This window comes from Gigantopelta aegis, chromosome 2 (genome assembly GCF_016097555.1).
Source record: "Gigantopelta aegis isolate Gae_Host chromosome 2, Gae_host_genome, whole genome shotgun sequence".
Classification (NCBI taxonomy): Eukaryota; Metazoa; Mollusca; class Gastropoda; order Neomphalida; family Peltospiridae; genus Gigantopelta; species Gigantopelta aegis.
In genome coordinates, this window is record NC_054700.1 from 2,948,835 (window position 1) to 2,969,149 (window position 20,315).

At 37.6% G+C, this 20,315-nt stretch overlaps 1 protein-coding gene across 2 annotated transcripts in view; it reads left to right on the forward strand.

The window, feature by feature from the left end:
* The window catches only part of LOC121379786 (CREB-regulated transcription coactivator 1-like), a 76,337-nt gene extending 56,022 nt beyond the window's left edge, over positions 1 to 20,315 (forward strand). Inside the window, exons 9-13 of one of the 2 annotated variants that reach the window (XM_041508441.1) lie at positions 2,665 to 2,871; positions 5,581 to 5,790; positions 9,032 to 9,320; positions 12,898 to 12,957; positions 19,576 to 20,315. In XM_041508441.1, the coding sequence (XP_041364375.1) occupies positions 2,665 to 2,871; positions 5,581 to 5,790; positions 9,032 to 9,320; positions 12,898 to 12,957; positions 19,576 to 19,799 (990 nt within the window). In that variant the 3' untranslated portion in view covers positions 19,800 to 20,315. The remainder of the gene's footprint in view (positions 1 to 2,664; positions 2,872 to 5,580; positions 5,791 to 9,031; positions 9,321 to 12,897; positions 12,958 to 19,575) is intronic. The other variant, XM_041508446.1, reaches the window with a different exon arrangement.

Here is a 20,315-nt window from a genome sequence, read left to right on the forward strand (position 1 = left end):
GGTGCTTGAGAAAGTGTTCGACCAATCGGGTAGTTCGACCTGACCATTCGGTCAACGACGTGTAAGTGTAACTGTAACTTGAGACTTCGTTCTTCGTTCGAGCGTTGCAGTTTATTCGACCCTTTTAAATTCGACCCATTGAGATTCTACTGCATAGGGGCCTATATATCTGTGTGTGTGTGTGCGTGTGCATGCGTGCATGCATGCGCACGTGCACACACACACACACATACACACACAGATATATACGTATACGTGTACATGTACATATACATATACATATACATATACATATACATATACATATACATATACATACATACACTACCCCTTTATTGACTCCTTTGATTTCCATGTTATTTCTTCCCGATCTGGCAACTCGTCCTATTTTTTAACCACTGTTTATGCCCACCTCCACATCCCAGTCCTTGTCTCTCAAGCCATGATTGGGATGTGGAGGTGGACAGCAAAAGAAGTTGAAATGAGGAAAGCTACCATATCAGAGGTGGGGGGGGGGGGGGGGGGAGACTGAAATCAAAGAAGAGACAGGAAAGGTGGCAGTCTGATAAACACATGCCTTAAAAAATAAATTAATTAAAAATCGATATTCATTATAATCATACTTCCTGCATTTTCTGTCTGTCATTTCTACACTAGATGTTGCATGCATTTATTTGTGTCCCTTGGTTTATAATTATTTCTTGGAGTACAGCTAACAGCTTTGGTTAATTTTTGTTTCCATTATTTAGTTGATTTTTTTTTTTTCTAGCAATGAAGTGTTATTTAGTTGGAATTTAAAAAAATTAAAACATTGGGTTTTCTTCAACCAAAATTTTATGTTTCTCTCTTTTTCTTATAAAAATCAAAGCCAAATAAGTGATATTCAGAACAATATTGCACCCCTCATTTACTTGATTTGGGGTTTTTTTATATTTCAAGAAGGCATTGAATTAGAATTCGTTTTTAAAATCTAATATGATCACAGCTTAACAAGATTGTTTTTTAGCTTTTTGCGAGAGAGTTTGTGTGGGTACAAAATCTTAATAATATGCCAGTTCATCGATTTCATTTTGACACAAACATACTATAGTGGTTAGTAAAAGTTAATAGTTTGTTCCACTAGAATACCCGACTGATGCCCAGTTGGTCTAGGATCAGCCCCATCTGTGTGCCCATTGGTCTGTTTCTCATTCCAACCAGTGCACCACAACTGGCATATTAAAGCCCATGGTATGTGTTATTCTGTCTGTGGGATGGTGCATATAAAAGATCCCTTGCTACTAATGATAAAATGATATAGCAGGTTTCCTCTCTAAGACTAAATTTTGGGATAACCAAATGTTTGACATCCAATAGCCAATGATGAATAAATCAATGTGCTCTGGTGGTGTCGTTAAACTAAACAGACTTTAACTTTTAATGGTATAATTTGAAAGTCCTTTTCTCCTTAAACAAAAAACAACAACAATCAAATGCAATTTCAGATAAAGCATACTAGTATTTTTTAATATGTTTCAGCAGGGCTCAAACTTAACGACGGCACTGACAGCAATTGCTGTCATTGAGATATAAATAGCGATAGGTCAGGACTCATTTTGTTCTGTCTGTAATGCTCCTCAACAATGTCAAAATGTATACACCTACATGTAGGAATACATTAATTGCCAGTATATATAACAGTTGTACATTTGAAATATGTCTACATACAGCAAAATAACCTTTTAGTCATGTTTATTTCCTGCAAAAGTCACTTTTAAAAAAAATTGCCATGAGCAAGGTCAAAATTGCTATGAGCAAGGTCAAAATTGCCGTCATTGGGTCATTACACCCATAGCAATTTTTTTTTTTAAATTGCCATGGGAGATAAATTAAGTTCGAACCCCGTTTCAGATTTTTTTTTTAAATTGCCATGGGAGATAAATTCTTAAGTTCGAGCCCTGTTTCAGATTTTTTTTTTTAAATTGCCATGGGAGATAAATTCTTAAGATCGAGCCCTGTTTCAGATTTTTTTTTACCCCATCATGACTAGGCCCTATTGTACAGTTTATATCAGTAATCAGAACTTAATGAATTGCAAAGAGGAATTTATGTTTAGCTTTTATCATGTTTTGAAGAATGAATTTAATTATTTCATGTAGTAGATTAGACTTAGTGTATGTTGCTTTTGCAAGTAACATATTCTTGTTTTTTTGACAGTTTAAATAATCTGTGGTCTGAAGGCATGATTTCAAGTTTTAGATTTTAGATTTTACAGTTGCAGAGGCCTGTTTTGGGATTCTTTTTGTCTATAGTGTGTGTGTGTGTGTACGTGTATATACTAGTATTGTAGATAACATAATGTTGTGTTTCTTGAATTTACTAGCAATATTACATTAATGAATGTTTTTATGGTTCTAAAATGTTTACTAAGCAGAACTTCATTGTTAATTTACTAATTAGCAATCATACAATTTCAAATTCAATAACTTAAAATTAACAGGGTTTTTTTTTTTTTAAATGAGTATATTTCTGTATCCCAAATGAGGCCTCAAATATGTGTCACTCTGTGTGGCTTACTATTATTTTTTTATTTTTTTTTATTTTTTTTTATGTTCTTAGTTCATTGTTGCTTTCTTGTCTATTTTTCTTTAGTTTTGTGTTTTGTTGCCTGCGTTTGGTTTTTAGGTTTCCACTGTGGATCCTAGTAACTTGTGTGTCGACCCTAGAATACGACAACAGTACTTGTTATATTTACAACAACGGCAGCGGGCTAACAATGGTCAGGCCCCTCGCCACCGGTCTCAGCCCAGACTTTCTATATTTAATAACGTCCATCACACGATGTCACCCGTTCAAATGTCAGCATCGTGTGAACAAGTACAACAAACACAGGTAAGGCTGGAATATTGCCGCACATTAATATGCATAATTAATATTCATATTAAATTAATATTGACAATGAATTAATAATCACAATGAATTAATAATCACAATAGATTAATATTCACAATGAATTAATAATCACAATAGGTTATTAATCATTATAGATTAATATTCACAATTCATTTATATTCATAATGAGATTTATTTTTAGTAATTAGTATAATAAATTTTGTAATAAATTAATTTTTAGTTACTCAGTTTACATTGCTGAGATAAACTTAACACAAAACATTGCATCAAATATTACTATTAGTATTCATGATATGGGAAACACTTTTTCGGTTCCGTGCCTTGTAAGAAACATATATTTTTAAAATTAATTATTAATTATATATATATATATATTATTTTTCTTTAATAGTCATGCTTGATATAATAATCATGGGAAATAAAATTTCGCTTCCGTCATTTTACTGACATGCTAGCAACACAGTACCAGAAAGGATTATTACAGTGAAATCTAAAAGCCATTAACCTTCCGACTATTGGATTAATTTTTGACAAAAACAAATTTGTAACTTTTCACTCCCATATTTTTACTTAATTTTGTTTTATAAATACATAAAATAAAGTTTATATTTGAATCGGCAAGTATTATTTTTGGGGTTTTAAAAACATTTATGATATTTTAGATCAGTTAGATTAAAATTAGGCAAAAAATTGAAAAAGTTGCATTTACTTTATGGCCAGATGTTCAGTATTGATGTCGATTACAACTCGTGTTTTTTGGTGTTGTGTGTGTGTGTTTTTTTGTGTTTCACTGTACGATGGCTCTCACGTTTTGCAGATTGTGTTGTAGTCATTTCAGTTCCACTAGTTGCCATGCTTCTCTTTCTGTTTTATTCACCTCATTTTTTTTAAAATGTTTCTCTGAATATTCCGTTATAATCAGCATTTTATATCCAACTAGTGTTATACTCCATAGGGGCCTAGCTTTCATATATACAGGTGGGCAACTGCATATCACCTGAGATTACAAATATTATTTTTTGTAAAATTAAAATATGTGATTTAAATTCACAGCCAATAGTGTTTTATTCCATCGCCGAAAAAGTCTGCGTACCACCGGAAAATCCCAAGCTAGGCCCCTGCTCCAGTTGAATTTACAAAGCCTAATGTAACCATTTGCATTGCACTTGATTTAAGACCATTTTATTCAGTGCAGGGCTACCTTTAGGTCAGGTCAGGTCATAGGTGTTAACGTGCACATTCAGAACAAGCTGTTGTAGCAGACACATGTCATGGTCGCAGGTATCGACATTCGCTCGCTCCTCCGTCCAGGGCAGGAAAAGGTTTGGGGTAGGTGGTAGATGTGGTTGCCTGTGCTGGCATGTGCAAGGGGAGCACAAGCAGCCTGACCATGGTCGGTTGCAGGCGAGGGGGACCTTTTTTTTAGTGAGTATATTATGTACTGAGACTGGTGATGGAAAGTTGGTGTGTAGAGGGGAAGGGTAGGGCTTGTAAACTACAGCCACACATTGTTAACTCAAATTCTGTTACCTTCGCAATAACCTGCTGTCATATGATATATACTGATGTCTAAAAAAAACCTATAACAAGACAAATTTATTTAATTTCCTTTATAATTTAGATAATGGAAATAAAATGGTGGTTAAATATGTTTCTGCTTTTATGGAATGAAGTTTTGTTCTCAACATGCCAAACCACCACTCTCATGAATATGTATATTTTAAACATGCTACATATTTTAGTTTTTTCTTCAGTAGTCTCATAGTATTTGTACAGTTTCTTTTGGACTTCGGTATAGAAATAGTCTTTAATTTTAACCAACAACTACTATATTCTTTTTCCTTTTCATGAATACTTAACTTGACCTCTAGGGTTAAGGCCCTCCTAGCCACCCTGCTTACATTTGTCCATACGATGTCGCTTACGGGGAGAAAGAAAGATGGTGGAACATGTACCTGTAGCAGACGATTTCTAAACCATTTGATTGGACCAGTCATTTGGGGTGGGATGTAGCCCAGTGGTAATGCGTCCTACCTGATGCACAGTCAGTCTATATCGATCCCTGTTGAAGGGCTACTTCTCATACTTCTCATACTTCTCAGTGCACCATGACTTATATATCAAAGCCCATGACAGGGTTAGCTCTGCCACTCGCCAAATTCACCAATTGTGGATTTTGAAAGTAGTTGGCGAATTTTATTTTAATTTGGCAAAATAATTTCATGTATAAATTGACATTTTTTTTAGAAAGGAACCGGCAATTTTTGCAATTTTTGATTTAGCTCAGTCCTTTGTTTGGATATAGGCACATTAATAAAGTTAAAGAAAGAAAAGCTCAGTCAATTGAGTGCTTGCTTGAGGTTCTCGCATGATCAAACCACCTTGGTGGATCCATTCAACTGATTGAATTTTTTTTCTTGTTCCAACCAGTACACCACAACTGGGTCAAAGGCCATGATATGTGCTTTCCTTCCTGTCTGTGGGAAAGTGCATATAAAAGATCCCTTGCTGCATTAGAAAAAATGTAGCATGTATTTCCTCTGATGATATCCAATAGCCAATGATTAATTGATCAATGTGCTCTAGAGGTGTCGTTAAACAAAAATAAATTTTATCTTCAACTGCTGTGAGAGAGAGGACAAAGTACATTGCTCCATCTGCCATGTGTGTTTGTGTTTTATTTGCCAGGCGTCGATGTCTCAGTACAGAAACAGCGTCTCCGACTCAAACTGCCAGTCCCCGACGTCCCCCCTCTCCCAGCCCTCATACTCCCCCTCCCAGTCTCCCGGCCTGTCGTCCACATCGATGAACAACAACTCACCGTTCGCAGAGGCCTACTTCATTCAGCAGCAGCAGCAGACGAACGCATTACAGCATCAATTTGAACAGTTCAATATGGTGAGTGTCAACTCTTTTTATACATTAACCTGACCTCACACATTACAGCAACAGTTCAATATGGTGAGTGTCAACTCTTTTATACATTAACCTGACCTCACACATTACAGCAACAGTTCAATATGGTGAGTGTCAACTCTTTTATACATTAACCTGACCTCACACATTACAGCATTAGTTCGAACAGTTCAATATGGTGAGTGTCAACTCTTTTATACATTAACCTGACCTCACACATTACAGCAACAGATGGAACAGTTCAATATGGTGAGTGTCAACTCTTTTATACACTAACCTGACCTCACACATTACAGCATTAGTTCGAACAGTTCAATATGGTGAGTGTCAACTCTTTTATACATTAACCTGACCTCACACATTACAGCAACAGATGGAACAGTTCAATATGGTGAGTGTCAACTCTTTTATACCGTAACCTGACCTCACACATTACAGCATCAGTTCAATATGGTGAATGTCAACTCTTTTATACATTAACCTGACCTCACAAATTACAGCATTAGTTCAAACAGTTCAATATGGTGAGTGTCAACTCTTTTATACATTAACCTGACCTCACACATTACAGCAACAGTTTAATATGGTGAGTGTCAACTCTTTTTATACATTGACCTGACCTCACACATTACAGCAACAGATGGAACAGTTCAATATGGTGAGTGTCAACTCTTTTATACATTAACCTGACCTCACACATTACAGCATCAGTTCGAACAGTTTAGTATGGTGAGTGTCAACTCTTTTATACACTAACCTGACCTCACACATTACAGCATCAGTTTGAACAGTTCAATATGGTGAGTGTCAACTCTTTTATACATTAACCTGACCTCACACATTACAGCATCAGTTCGAACAGTTCAGTATGGTGAGTGTCAACTCTTTTATACATTAACCTGACCTCACACATTACAGCATCAGTTCAATATGGTGAGTGTCAACTCTTTTATACCTTAACCTGCAGCTGACCTCACACATTACAGCATCAGTTCAAACAGTTCAGTATGGTGAGTGTCAACTCTTTTATACATTAACCTGACCTCACACATTACAGCATCAGTTTGAACAGTTCAATATGGTGAGTGTCAACTCTTTTATACATTAACCTGACCTCACACATTACAGCATCAGTTCGAACAGTTTAGTATGGTGAGTGTCAACTCTTTTACACACTAACCTGACCTCACACATTACAGCATCAGTTTGAACAGTTCAATATGGTGAGTGTCAACTCTTTTATACATTAACCTGACCTCACACATTACAGCATCAGTTCGAACAGTTCAGTATGGTGAGTGTCAACTCTCTTATACATTAACCTGACCTCACACATTACAGCATCAGTTCAATATGGTGAGTGTCAACTCTTTTATACCTTAACCTGCAGCTGACCTCACACATTACAGCATCAGTTCAAACAGTTCAGTATGGTGAGTGTCAACTCTTTTATACATTAACCTGACCTCACACATTACAGCATCAGTTTGAACAGTTCAATATGGTGAGTGTCAACTCTTTTATACATTAACCTGACCTCACACATTACAGCATCAGTTTGAACAGTTCAATATGGTGAGTGTCAACTCTTTTATACATTAACCTGACCTCACACATTACAGCATCAGTTCAATATGGTAAGTGTAAACTCTTTTATACATTAACCTTTAGACTACTGGATTAATTTTTAACAAAAACCACGTTGAGTGGGTACAAGTTTATAATTTTTACTCACATATATTCACTTAAATGTTTTATAAATACATGAAATAAAGTTCATATATGAATCGGTAAGTATTATTTTCATGTCTTTTTTTTGTAATTTTTATTATTTTAGATCGGCTAATAGTGATTAAAATTAGGCAAAAAATCGAAAAAGTTGCGTTTACTTACGGGCATTTGTGGCCAGCTGTCTAGTATTTATGTCCATTATTCCCGACAACAGTGGTTTTCTGACCATAATTTTTTTTTAAACCCGAACTACGATTCATATTGCAATATTTGGTAATTTTCGTTGTTGGTAAAACGATCAAATTTATTATCAAATTAGCTGTCACAATCAGCTATCGATCCCTGAAAATGACCGCGACGTGCCGCCATTGTTGTCAAGTGAAAATACTTGCCAAAAACCACTTTTTGAACTCAAAATTTCAAGGTATTTTCAATTGAAAAAATCAAAACAAAAGCCACCATTTTGAAAAAAAATCTTTTTTCTTTAATTATATTTCCGTTTCCGGTGAGTGTCGTGTGCAAAACGGCGGGAAATATGAATTGGGGAATGCACTGTATACAGTGTACAGTATATCGACTGATGTGACGTCGGGCGAGATATCTCGCCTGCAGTACTCAGAAGGTTGACCTGACCTCACACATTACAGTATCAGTTCGAACAGTTCAATATGGTGAGTGTCAACTCCTTTATACCTTAACCTGACCTCACACATTACAGCATCAGTTCAATATGGTGAGTGTGAACTCTTTTATACCTTAACCTGACCTCACACATTACAGCATCAGTTCAAACAGTTAAATATATTAACCTGACTCAACACATTACAGCATCAATTCCAATAGTTCAATATGCTGAATGTGAAGCCATTTCTGTTTATACATTAACTTGACCTCATGCATTAAGTCAATAGGTTCACTATGGTGAGTGTGAAGTCCTTTAATGGGTTAAAAACAAACCTATACATGTAATAACGTAATGACTAAGAGTTGGGAGCTCATAAAAACACTTTTCAATACCAGGATGATCCACAAAGATAGTCATTACGTAAACGTGTGTGTAACAGACAGAGACTAAGACTCCTGGGCCTGAGCTTATAAACCTTTAAAGTCCAGACTCAATCTTTAATGACGTCACACGAATACAATTTGTATGGCGTTGCCATGACAGTAGTGTTTCAGACTCTTATTATTAGAGTCTTGAGTCTAGAGTCTAAACGTTTTATAAGCACTAGGCCACATCAGGGTTTCTGTCAGAGGGTAAATTGGGTATGGCACCATTCCCAAACGTTTGTGCAGATTTGATTTTTTTAAGTTGATCATTTGACAAAATGAGTGACTCTTTATCATTACTGTATGACTTTCTTAACCCTGAACCTAACCCAGTTGACTGCAGTTGCATTCAGCACACACACATTGTAAATATTCAATTTTATAGTGCCATTCCCCCAAAAAACATTTTCTGGCAGAAACACTTGTGTTTTTGAATTTTCAGGACAATCCACCAAACTCAACAATAGACTCCATGACAAACTGTAGCACAACGTACTCTAACACTCACCCCTCGCTGAACTTCTCACAAGCAGTCCTCCACAGCCTGACGGGCAGCCTCGACTACCAGGGGCAGCAACTCTTCCACGGTATTGACCTGAACAACTTACAGCAGCAACAGCAGGGCATGCCGATGAATCAGACGCCCACGTCGCCGCACCATTCGCAGACTCTACACGGACAGCAGCTGTCACCATCGGCCAACAACAAAATACCTGACATTGTACTCACCGGTCAGTCTGGGGTTTAGTAGCAAAATGTCTGATATTGTACTCACCGGTCAGTCTGGGTTTTTAATAGCAAAATGTCTGATATTGTACTCACCAGTCAGTCTGGGTTTTTAGTAGCAAAATGTCTGATATTGTACTCACCGGTCAGTCTGGGTTTTTTAATAGCAAAATGTCTGATATTGTACTCACCGGTCAATCTTGTTTGTTTTTTAATAGTAAAATATTTGATCAAGGGTTCAGAAATGGAAAATATTTAACTAAAGTAGTGTCGGAAATAGAATAAAACTGATTTTCATCGATTATTTCTTTCATATTAAACTGACAAGTAAATATTTTGTAAATATATATTTAATGATACTCTACCTAATTTTACTTGTTTGGGTTTTCATTGATGTACAAGGTGGTGTTTACACTTGAAATTAAAAGAAAAGATGTCAGTAAACAGGTGATTTGTGTACTTTATTGGAACAGACTATAACACATTTTGATCTACATGTGTCAGTTTCATTTACCCTAAAACAAACTGTTAATTTAAAACTGCAAGTTAACTGAGTATTTTGAATTGCAGTAGAAATTATTAATTATGATCAGCATATTTAGTGAATATAAATTCATTATACCGGGTAAGTACATTAGAAATTTACACAATCTTGCAACAGCTTAAAGGTGCTATATCATAGTTATATATGTGAGCATCTGTTTGTAATAAAGATTCTCCAATAAAAATGTATTTTCTACTAGTAGATAAAATTATTTTGTTAGAATCATTTATGGGCATATAGTTGAAGGTGTAGTCTTTATTAAATTTTAAAGCAAAATTTAATGTTAAAAAGGTATTTGCAATAGCCGTCATTGTGTAACTTGGAGATAGCACCTTTATTTAATACATAGCACCTTTAATATCGATAGAATAGAGCACATACTGAGAATGGTTCCTGACAGTTTTGTTCAAAAGTTACTTTAAAATGTCTACAAATATTTTGTTTTGGAAAGGGATAGGGGTAAACCATTATCAGAGATGATCCCTCACATAGCAACAGCAATGAACTTGAGTGAGTGAGTGAAGACTTTCCCATGCTCCTATACCACTAAGGCTTCGAGCATGTCCACCCCGGGTTCGGTCTCTGGAGGCCAGGGGCCCAATCCGGGACAGAAATTACTTAGGACAATTTTGAAATTAAACCAATGGGGAATACGGATATTATATAATTAGTTTTAATTTGCGCAATTCCAAAAATAATAATTAATATAAAATATATAATCCATTTAATTTAAAACTTTGTCGCAAATTTAGAACGAGCATTTCAAAAATACAAATAGTACAGAAACTCTTTATTTTAGCCCTATTATTATTTAGTAGGAGGTTGATTAAAGGAGGTTAAGCAGCCGCCACAGGGTCCCATTTCCCTCTATCTCAATAAAGTTAAAAACACGTATAAAATAAATTAAAACAAATTAAAAGAGCACGCTTGTAAACCTATCAATTTTAAAACATAAACACCCAATAAAAATTAAAAGCAGTTCATACAATATATTTGGTCGGCGAGGAGGGGGCTGTTACTGCCAGATAGCAACCCCATCATCAACCCGAAGTAAAAAAAAACTACAAAAAAATTCATTCAAACACCCACACCACAATATAAATTAATTTAAAAATTAAAATACAATATACTATTTATATACAATATAATTAAAATAATTTTAAAACCGGTACATTACATTAAAATTAAAAATCCAGCAAGCCAGGCGCGACATTGCAGACGGAAGGGGCGAAAGACCGGACAGTAGGGGCGCAGGTAACATCCTTCCAACCCAAGAAGGGGTGAGGAGCAAACAATAATGAGTGCTATTACCCAGCCCACCAACAGTGATTATTTATTGTGGGTCCCATAAAAGGAACGGGCCTGCCACATTTGCACCAATCTAACAATGCCTAGGCTATGGCAATGAACTTGACACATGTTGATCAAAATTTGTTATAGTCTGTTTCAATAAAGTGCACAAATCACCTGTTTTACCATCATCTCTCTCTTAATTTCAAGAGTAAACACCACCTTGTACATCAGTGAGAGCCGAAACAAGTAAATGCTAAATTAGGTAGAATATCATTAAATAGATATTTATAAAATATTTACCTGTCATGAAATACATAATCGACGAAAATCAGTTTTATTCTATTTCTGACACTACTACTGGACCAGAACCAACTAAAATTTACTAGCCCGCCAGAATTTCTATTAGTCTGCCAGCCTATGGAACAAATCTACTAAAACGGAACCAATTTAGTTATAATGGCACCTCAGTGTTTTGGCGAATACGGTACTTTCTGTTGAAACTTCTTTCACTCGGGACATAAACATGATATACGAAGTGGAAGCTATAATTATTAAATGTTGAATAATGTAAGCAAAGTATGTTTTCTGCAAACACCTGTGGACTGTATTTTGAAGATAACAAAACATATATTTGTTGCAGTGGCAGCTTGGTTGAAACTATTTTTATTTCTCTGACTTCTAGCTAGCTGCTAATACTTTATCTCCCCTATATAGACATAAAAATAAAACAAAGTAATAAATGATTAATATAGCTGTTGTTTCATTGAAGATATCATCGTTAACAACTTGTAATGATTCTGGTACCGTTTTAGCCATACATTTAAAAGAAACATTGGTTCCGTTTTAGCTACCGTATATGTTGTGGTGCCGTTTCAGCCAATGCTAGGTTCTGTTTTGTCCAATTTGGTTCCGTTTTTGTTTGGGGCCGTTTTTGGCACAGTTCCGTTTCTGGGATGTCGTGTTAGTGCAGTTCGGAACCCCGAAGCCTATTGTCAATGAGGTACATGTACCGATATTATGGTGTATTTCATCATAATTCTGAACTGTTTATTTGAATGGTTTGCAATTCTGGCATGGCTGATGCGGAATCATGGATTCAATGAGATAAAATGAAACACGAAAAAAACTAAACTTAAAAAGGTACAGTCAGTCAGAAAAAGACAGATCACCTGTCGGACTGGTTGTGGTATTTTTTAGCTCATCCATCACAATTTTTACTCGCATCTGGCGAGCGGGCGAGCACTTTCTGCATCCCTGCTGATATTGTACTCACCAGTGAGTCTTGGGGTTTTTTTAGAACAAAATACCTGATGATGTACTGACCGGTGAGCAAGATTTAGTAATTTACATGAAGCCTTGTTTTTTAAAAACAAAATGCCTGATATTATACACTCCGGTGACCTAATTTATATTCATTTACCAGATGCCTTGTTTTTTTTATCATAATATCTGTGCACGGCAATTGGCAATGCCATGGAGATTGTTGCAGCATTTTTTTAGCCTTGGACTATATCAGTTTTTTTCTTCAAAATGTATTTTGTCCTTATTGATAAATATAAAATATACTTTGTGAACTAAAAACAGATTGAAAGTAAATATTTAAACAGTAACTGCACTGTTATTACTAAGTATTTGAATCTCAGTGCAATTGGGCATGATCGTAAATATATGTGAATTACCAGCATTAAGCAAGTTCCAACTAGATCATTGAACTCTGTTGACTGTTCATAACACGTGCATTGCAGGGACCACTGGATTGCAGGGGGGTGACAGCTTATTCATTGTTGAACCGTGGCTATATTGTAGTACGTATGTTTTATTTTCAGTAAAATGTTCAACATACACTCCTACAAGTCACTTGATGTGTTATGGTTGGCCTGATGATAAAATATTTATAGATATACATATATAGCCTCTATTAGAAATATAGTTATCTGCCCTTAATTTGCATAGCGCTAAGCGGCCCCAATCAGCCACTAAATTACTTCTGGCGTGTTCACGCTCCAGTCGCTTGCAACAAAGCCCCTTTGTTACTACTGAATTGTGGAGTAGTCGTCGACTTGTTCTTTTATTTTTTTACATTAATCAAGTTTTTTATTTCTATTATTGTTTTGTCAGATTGTGTGCAATCTCCTTTTACAGAAAAAAGACTATACAATATGTTTTATGCTCAACAGAAATACTTACGAATATGTCTTGGGGAGACCAAGAAAAAAGGGGCTCATTGATGATTGACTCGTTAAAATGGCATCTTAATGAAGTTTTGATATTTGCAATTAATATGCATGTGCTTGTGTATATATCACTGTGTACGAACAGAAGTGTACATTAATTTGACTAAATGACTAGCTGCGATTTTCTGTACCGCTAGCTGAATTATTAACTACAATCTATGCAGTAGTTAATAATGAAACTAACGATACAGAAATTCACTTCCTCGCCTAACAATAAGGTTTTTACTGTCTGACTCAGTAATAAAGACAGTTTCGGAAACATGCACATATTTTTCAGTGGAATAAACACAGGTAACAAATCTTGCATCATGACATGTATTAAATTTAATGGAATACTGACAATGCAAATAAATGCATTATTGGTGAAAATACGCCAAAAAATCGGAACAGCGAGTCCAGTGTCATTGTCAGACAAGGTGTAACAGACACAATTTCATATTTAATTTAATAGTTACGATCGACTATCTACCTGCAGTTTTATATATATATATATATATATATATATATATATATATATACATACATAAAAAGTAGGGGAACCTGAAATATTAATATTAACTATTAGACTGAACATACGTTTTGACCACAGACATCCTAGTAAAGAACGTTCAGATCTGTTTATCAACACACCGAAACACATTCCATAGTTTGCACATGCATCACGCAGTTGGCCCGTACACATGCGTGGGGTGTCATTCTCGATTTTGACAATTTTAAGGAAGGTCCATTAATCACTGTGGAGCATTATTTCTGTCAATCTTTTTCATTCTGTTGATCATACAGTTGTTATTGTTTTGTTTTTAGTCATTTTTATTGTTTGAATTTGCGATTTACTGATAAAAAAAAATGTCAATCTTTAAAATTTCACTTCTGACCACAATCGTCCTTCAAGATCTTTAGTGGTCATAAAACCTACTGTAATACTGAACTACCGGTTGTAATGTTTGCCCAATTAATTCACTTTGATCATATAACCATTCCCCACAGCTAATATACCTTACAATTTTGGCAATTGTAAATTCTTATTAGAGTTCCCCTACTTTTTTTGAAGTATATATATATATATATATATAGAGAGAGAGAGAGAGAGAGAGAGAGAGAGAGAGAGAGAGAGAGAGAGAGAGAGAGAGAGAGAGAGAGAGAGAGAGAGAGAGAGAGAGAGAGAGAGAGAGAGAGAGAGAGAGAGAGAGAGAGAGAGAGAGAGAGGTTATTAGAATGAAGTGTATCGGATGAATATATAAAAAGATAGAATTTCACAACGTTTTAATGGAATAAGCGCCTTTCAACCAGTTGTGAAATTCAATCTTTTTATGTATATTTACATACACCAACTATTAGTATTAGAGAGCAGTCCACATAAATACACATCACACAGTCCAGTGTCATTGTCAGGCCATGTGTAATGGACACAATTTTACACATATATACATGTATATGATGCACTAATCATCAGCAAATAATGTCTATCTAGTTGAAAAGCACCATATAACCAACGTTTTGCTCACATAGTTGCTAGGATGGATCCTTGAAATAGTCTGCGACGTAGGAACATGCTATTGATTTGAGAAATGTCTATTTTCATAGAACAATGAATATATACTCTTCAAAAGAAGAAACGCAAAACCACATTGTCGTAACATTTGGAGAATTGATTTAATTATTGAATGGTGAGTCCGATAATTACCAAATGTTGCAGGATTGTTCACAATTCACTCTAGTCCATTGTGAGTAAGTGATAGGACACACCACCAAGGTCAAGGTCATCTGGAGTCAATACCGGGTGTGGCCTCCGCGTGTGTTGACAACTGCCTGGCACCGCCTGCCCATTGAAGCAACCAGAGTACGGATGACGTCCCGGGGGATGGTGGCCCACTCGGCCTGCAAGGCTGCTGCCAGCTCGGGCAGGGTCTGGGGCTGTGGTTGTCGCTGTCGGAGGCGTCGGTCCAACTCGTCCCATAGATGCTCAATTGGGTTCAAATCCGGTGATATCGATGGCCAAGGAAGGACATTAATGTTGTTTTTCTGTAGGAAAGCCGTTGTGAGACGTGCTGTGTGAGGCCTGGCGTTGTCATGTTGGAACACTGTGTTGGCGTTGGCCATAACTGGAATGATGTGTGGCCGGAGGATCTGGTCAATGTAGCCCTGTGCATTCAGGTTGCCCTGCACGTGGACCAGGTCAGTTCTGCCAGTGTGTGAGATGGCTGCCCACACCATGACACTACCCCCGCCGAATCTGTCCACTTCCTGCACGCAGTTTGCCGCATAACGTTCACCACGACGCCTATACACGCGACATCTTCCATCATGACGTCGGAGCAGAAATCGGGACTCGTCACTGAACCACACCTGTCTCCATCGCAGTTGAGGCCATTGTCGATGAATCTGGCACCACTGCAGTCGGAGTCGACGGTGTTGTGGTGTTAAGATGACACCTCGAACTGGACGTCTGGCACGAATTCCTACCTCACGTAGGCGGTTCCGTACGGTCTGGTCGGATATCCTGCGCAAACCTGGTATTGCTGCGGCTGTGGAGGTGGCAGTAGTCAATCGTTCCCGAAGGTGGCGTACCCGGATGTAGCGGTCCTGCCCGGGGGTAGTGACCCGTGGTCAACCGGATCTAGGGAGGTCACGTGTTGATCCATGTTGCTGGTAACGGTCCCACAGTCTGGAGATGGTGCTTGGGAACACATGGAATGCCCTGGCAACGGCCGTTCTGGATTCGCCTGCGTCTAGTCGGCCGATGGCATTGTTTCTCTGCGGTTCACTGAGACATGGCATGTCCTGGATTGTCAACTGTCGGCCAGATACAGAGGCCAGGCAAGCGAACACCCTGCAATTTTATACTGTCGGTGTTCATGTTGCACGTGCAGTGGTGACATGGTTTGCACGTGGCTGCGTTTTTGCGAATATTCACATTTTGGAACTTTATTGTACAGTAGCTGCATTTTATCGAATGTAACAGTGGGAATGTGTTTGGGACATGCAATGACCTTATATTCACAAAGCATGAACCGGTAGGAAACATAAAATCGGAGTTATAACCCATTTGTACCCTTTTGCGTTTCTTTTTTTGAAGAGTATAGGTTTTGGCAAGCCGTAGTCAAAAGAAAGCCCCCCACCCCAAATAATACGAATGTGATTGTTTGCCACTGTTATGGCACAGTATATCACATTTCTTGATCCAGTAGCACCAACAATGGTTTATGTATATCTGTGCGTGTGTGTGTGGTTGTGTGCTTGTACACGTGCATGCCCCCCCCCCCCCCCCCCCTTGCCACCTTCCTATGCCACTGGTGTGTGCATGTGTGTGTGTATATATATATATATATATATATACTACTCAAAAGAATTTAAGGGTCAAAAATTTATAACCAAATAAGTTTCAGAGTGTATTAGATTGATGATGTAAACTACACCAAAAATTTAATTTATTGTTCCATATTTACAAAAAACCACAAATAAACGTCACTGTATACAAGAAAGTCACATGACATGCTGTCAAAGTTGAAGGTTGTTAAACATGGATTTTACACATTAGAACATTCGTTTAATAGTGTGTGAATCCACCCCTGGTGCGAATACACTCGACACATCGTTGCCTCATGCTGTTGAGCAGATGTCTGAAGAACTCTTGGGGAATGGCCTGCCACTCTGCCATAAGAAGTTGACCCAGATCATGAAGGTTGGCCGGAGGGGCATGGTTATCCCGAACTCTCCTGCCTAATTCGTCCCAGGCGTGCTCTATTGGGGCCAAGTCAGGCGAATATGCTGGCCAATCCATCCTGGCGATACCTTGTTGTCTGAGAAAGTCCATTACCACCCTGGCGCGGTGGGGTCTGGCATTGTCATCCTGCAGAACTGCCCCGCCGCCAATCTGCTGAAGGCCTGGGAGAACCAACGGCCGGATAATCTCATTCAGATAGCGGATTCCATTCAGATTGCCATCCACCACATAGAGGGGAGTCCTGTGGTGGATAGAGATGCCGCCCCACACCATGACGCTGCCACCACCGAACCGGTGACGTTGTCAGCGAAGCACTCCCCAGGACGTCTGTAGACATGAACCCGACCGTCGTTGAACTGGAGACTAAACCTGGACTCATCAGTGAACATCACTCGACCCCACTGAACACGTTGCCACCGCAGATGAGGCATGCACCAGTGACGTCTGGCCGTTCTGTGACGTGGTAGGAGTGGTGGTCGAACAGCCTGGCGATGGCAGCGTAGATTATTGGCTCTCAGACGATTGCGTATGGTTTGATCAGACACTCGTTCCAGTCGCAGTCCGCAGATTGTCACGTAATCGGCGTGCAGTGGTTGTGCGTTGACGTAGAGCCATATTGGTGATGTAGCGGTCCTCTCTATTTGTAGTGCTTCGGGGTCTTCCCGAACGTGGACGATTTCGAACAGAATTCGTTGCTTGGTACCGTTGCCACAGTCGGCCAACGACACTCTGACTGACACCAAGTCTCAGAGCAACATTTCTTTGCGTATTGCCATCCCGAAGCCAAGCAATAGCCCTTCCTCGATCTTCGATAGTCAGTTGAAGTCGTACCATTGTCGAATTTGGAGTGTGCACCGTACACGAACGCAAGCTCCAATTATACGGAAATTCAGCATTGGGAACATGGAATACACATGCAAAGCGTGCAAATGAAGCGCTTTGTGAAAAAGCAAGTTATGGGCACTTAGCAGACCTTTCGCTTTCGCCTTAATTTACGTGCAAATGTAAGCATGTTTTCACCATTAGAACTAGTCGACAGTGTCATTGACAGTGGATTTTAATTCATTTATGGGTTGCTTAGACCCACTTTCCTCAAAATGGAACAATACCATGCGTGACATTATGGTCTAGCTAATATAATTGACATTCAGAAAATAATGTCAAACATATCGTCTGACCCTTAAATTCTTCTGAGTAGTATATATATATATATATATATATATATAGATAGATAGATAGATAGATAGATAAAACGTCTAGGTTATGTTTTTGGTTGTGCATGTGTACTGGTATGTGGGCTTGTTTTGTAGGCTATTGTTTATTTGAGAGCAGATTTGTTGTTGTTACTGGGGTTTTCTTTGGGGGAGGTAAAATATTAGGTTTTTTGTTTTGCCTGCCAGTTACGCTTATAATCATGTATACAACAATGTCTTCATTTTAACATGTTGGGCATCTACCTACCTTAAATAATTGGCATGAAAGACTAACATAAATATGTTTACACAAATATTTTGATGTAAACAAAACAAGTAGGCCTACTGTTACTATAGGTAGATGTTTTTAAGTTAAATTATATATTTAGCTGTTATTACAGCAAAATTTACACTTCATAATGCAATGTATATTGGCCTAATCACGAGCATAGGAAGGTGCCAAAAGGGGGGGTGGGGGGTGGGAACTTTTATATTTACACTTTTTACACTATTATAAAGCAAATATAAAGCAAAATATCTGAAAGTGTGGGGCACATGCCCCCTTGCCCCCCCCCCCCCCCCCCCAGTTCCTATGCCAGTGCTAATTAATTTGCAGCAAACAAAATATTTAGAAAATATTTGGAAAATACAAAAAATGTCCAGGAAATGTTCTTGAATTAGTTTTTTTCAAGTGTAAGAACCATGTGTCCTATCCTGTGTGAGATGGTGCATATCTATAGGATATTAAACAAGCTTCCATTTCATATGATGTTTATGTCCCGGGTGAAATCATTTTTAATTGTCACGAGCTTTAGTGAGTGACAATGAAAATTATTTCACGAGGGACATAAACATGATACGAAATGATAGCGAGTTTAATATCCTATTTATTACCCATAATCGATCTTAATTTGTATCACTCATCTCGTTTCGTTGACATTCCTTTAAAGTTGTAGTGCACCAATTGATGACGTCATTGTGTGATGTCAAAAGTGTTACATCCCACGTGGCATTCTAGTGGGACGTATCACTTTGATATGTACCAATATATTTTTAACCATATGGGTAATAAAAAAGGTTCCTTGCTACTAACGAAAAAATGTAGCTGGTTTTTTCTAAGACCATGCATATTAAAATTATCAAATGTTTGATATCCAATAGCCGATGATTAATAAATCAATGTACTCCAGTGGTGTTGTTAAACAAAACAGACTTTAAAAACAAACTGTACTGACGATGACTAAAAAAAAAAATTGTCTTTTCTTTCTTTAGGTGCTGATGATAATTTAGGTCGACCTCCGCCAGATTTTGCCAAAGATCTTGGGAACGCCATCACGGGGATGGCCGATGGTTTTGACACAGACTTTTTCTCAACGGACGAGGCTTTCAAAGCGGGACTTGATCCCCTGGACCTTGATGGACTGCAGATGTTAACGGACCCAAACATGGTCACGGATCCCGCTACAGAAGACACGTTTAAATTAGACCGGTTATAATGCACAGACACACAGTCACACATTTAAAAAAAAAAAAAATCATCTCATTTTCCTTTTTTAAAAAAAACAACAAACAAAACAAAACACTTAACACAATTTTTTCTCATAGCTTAAGAGTGGCGGTCGACACAGTGCCACTCTGCTTTTCGCACGTAGCTCACCGAAATGGTTTCCATGACGATGATGGCTTTAAAATAAAATTTACATATATAAATATATATAGATATATATATATATATTTAAATGTTCAAAACATATATGTGCTCTGACCGGTCAGTTTGTGTGCCAATTGTGCTTGTTGCCATGACAACTGTTCTGTTGTGTGTTCATTTTGGCATCAAAGGATGTGGAAATGTTAATGATGGATAATGGCTTGTGCAGTCATTAAAAAAAGGTTAAAACGTTCAGCTGGGATATGGCTGGCATTATCATGAATTCGGCAATATAATATATATCAAGCCTCGTGGATTGAGTCCGGTTTCATGTGAAGTGCTACAGAGATTTTGTGCAGTCATT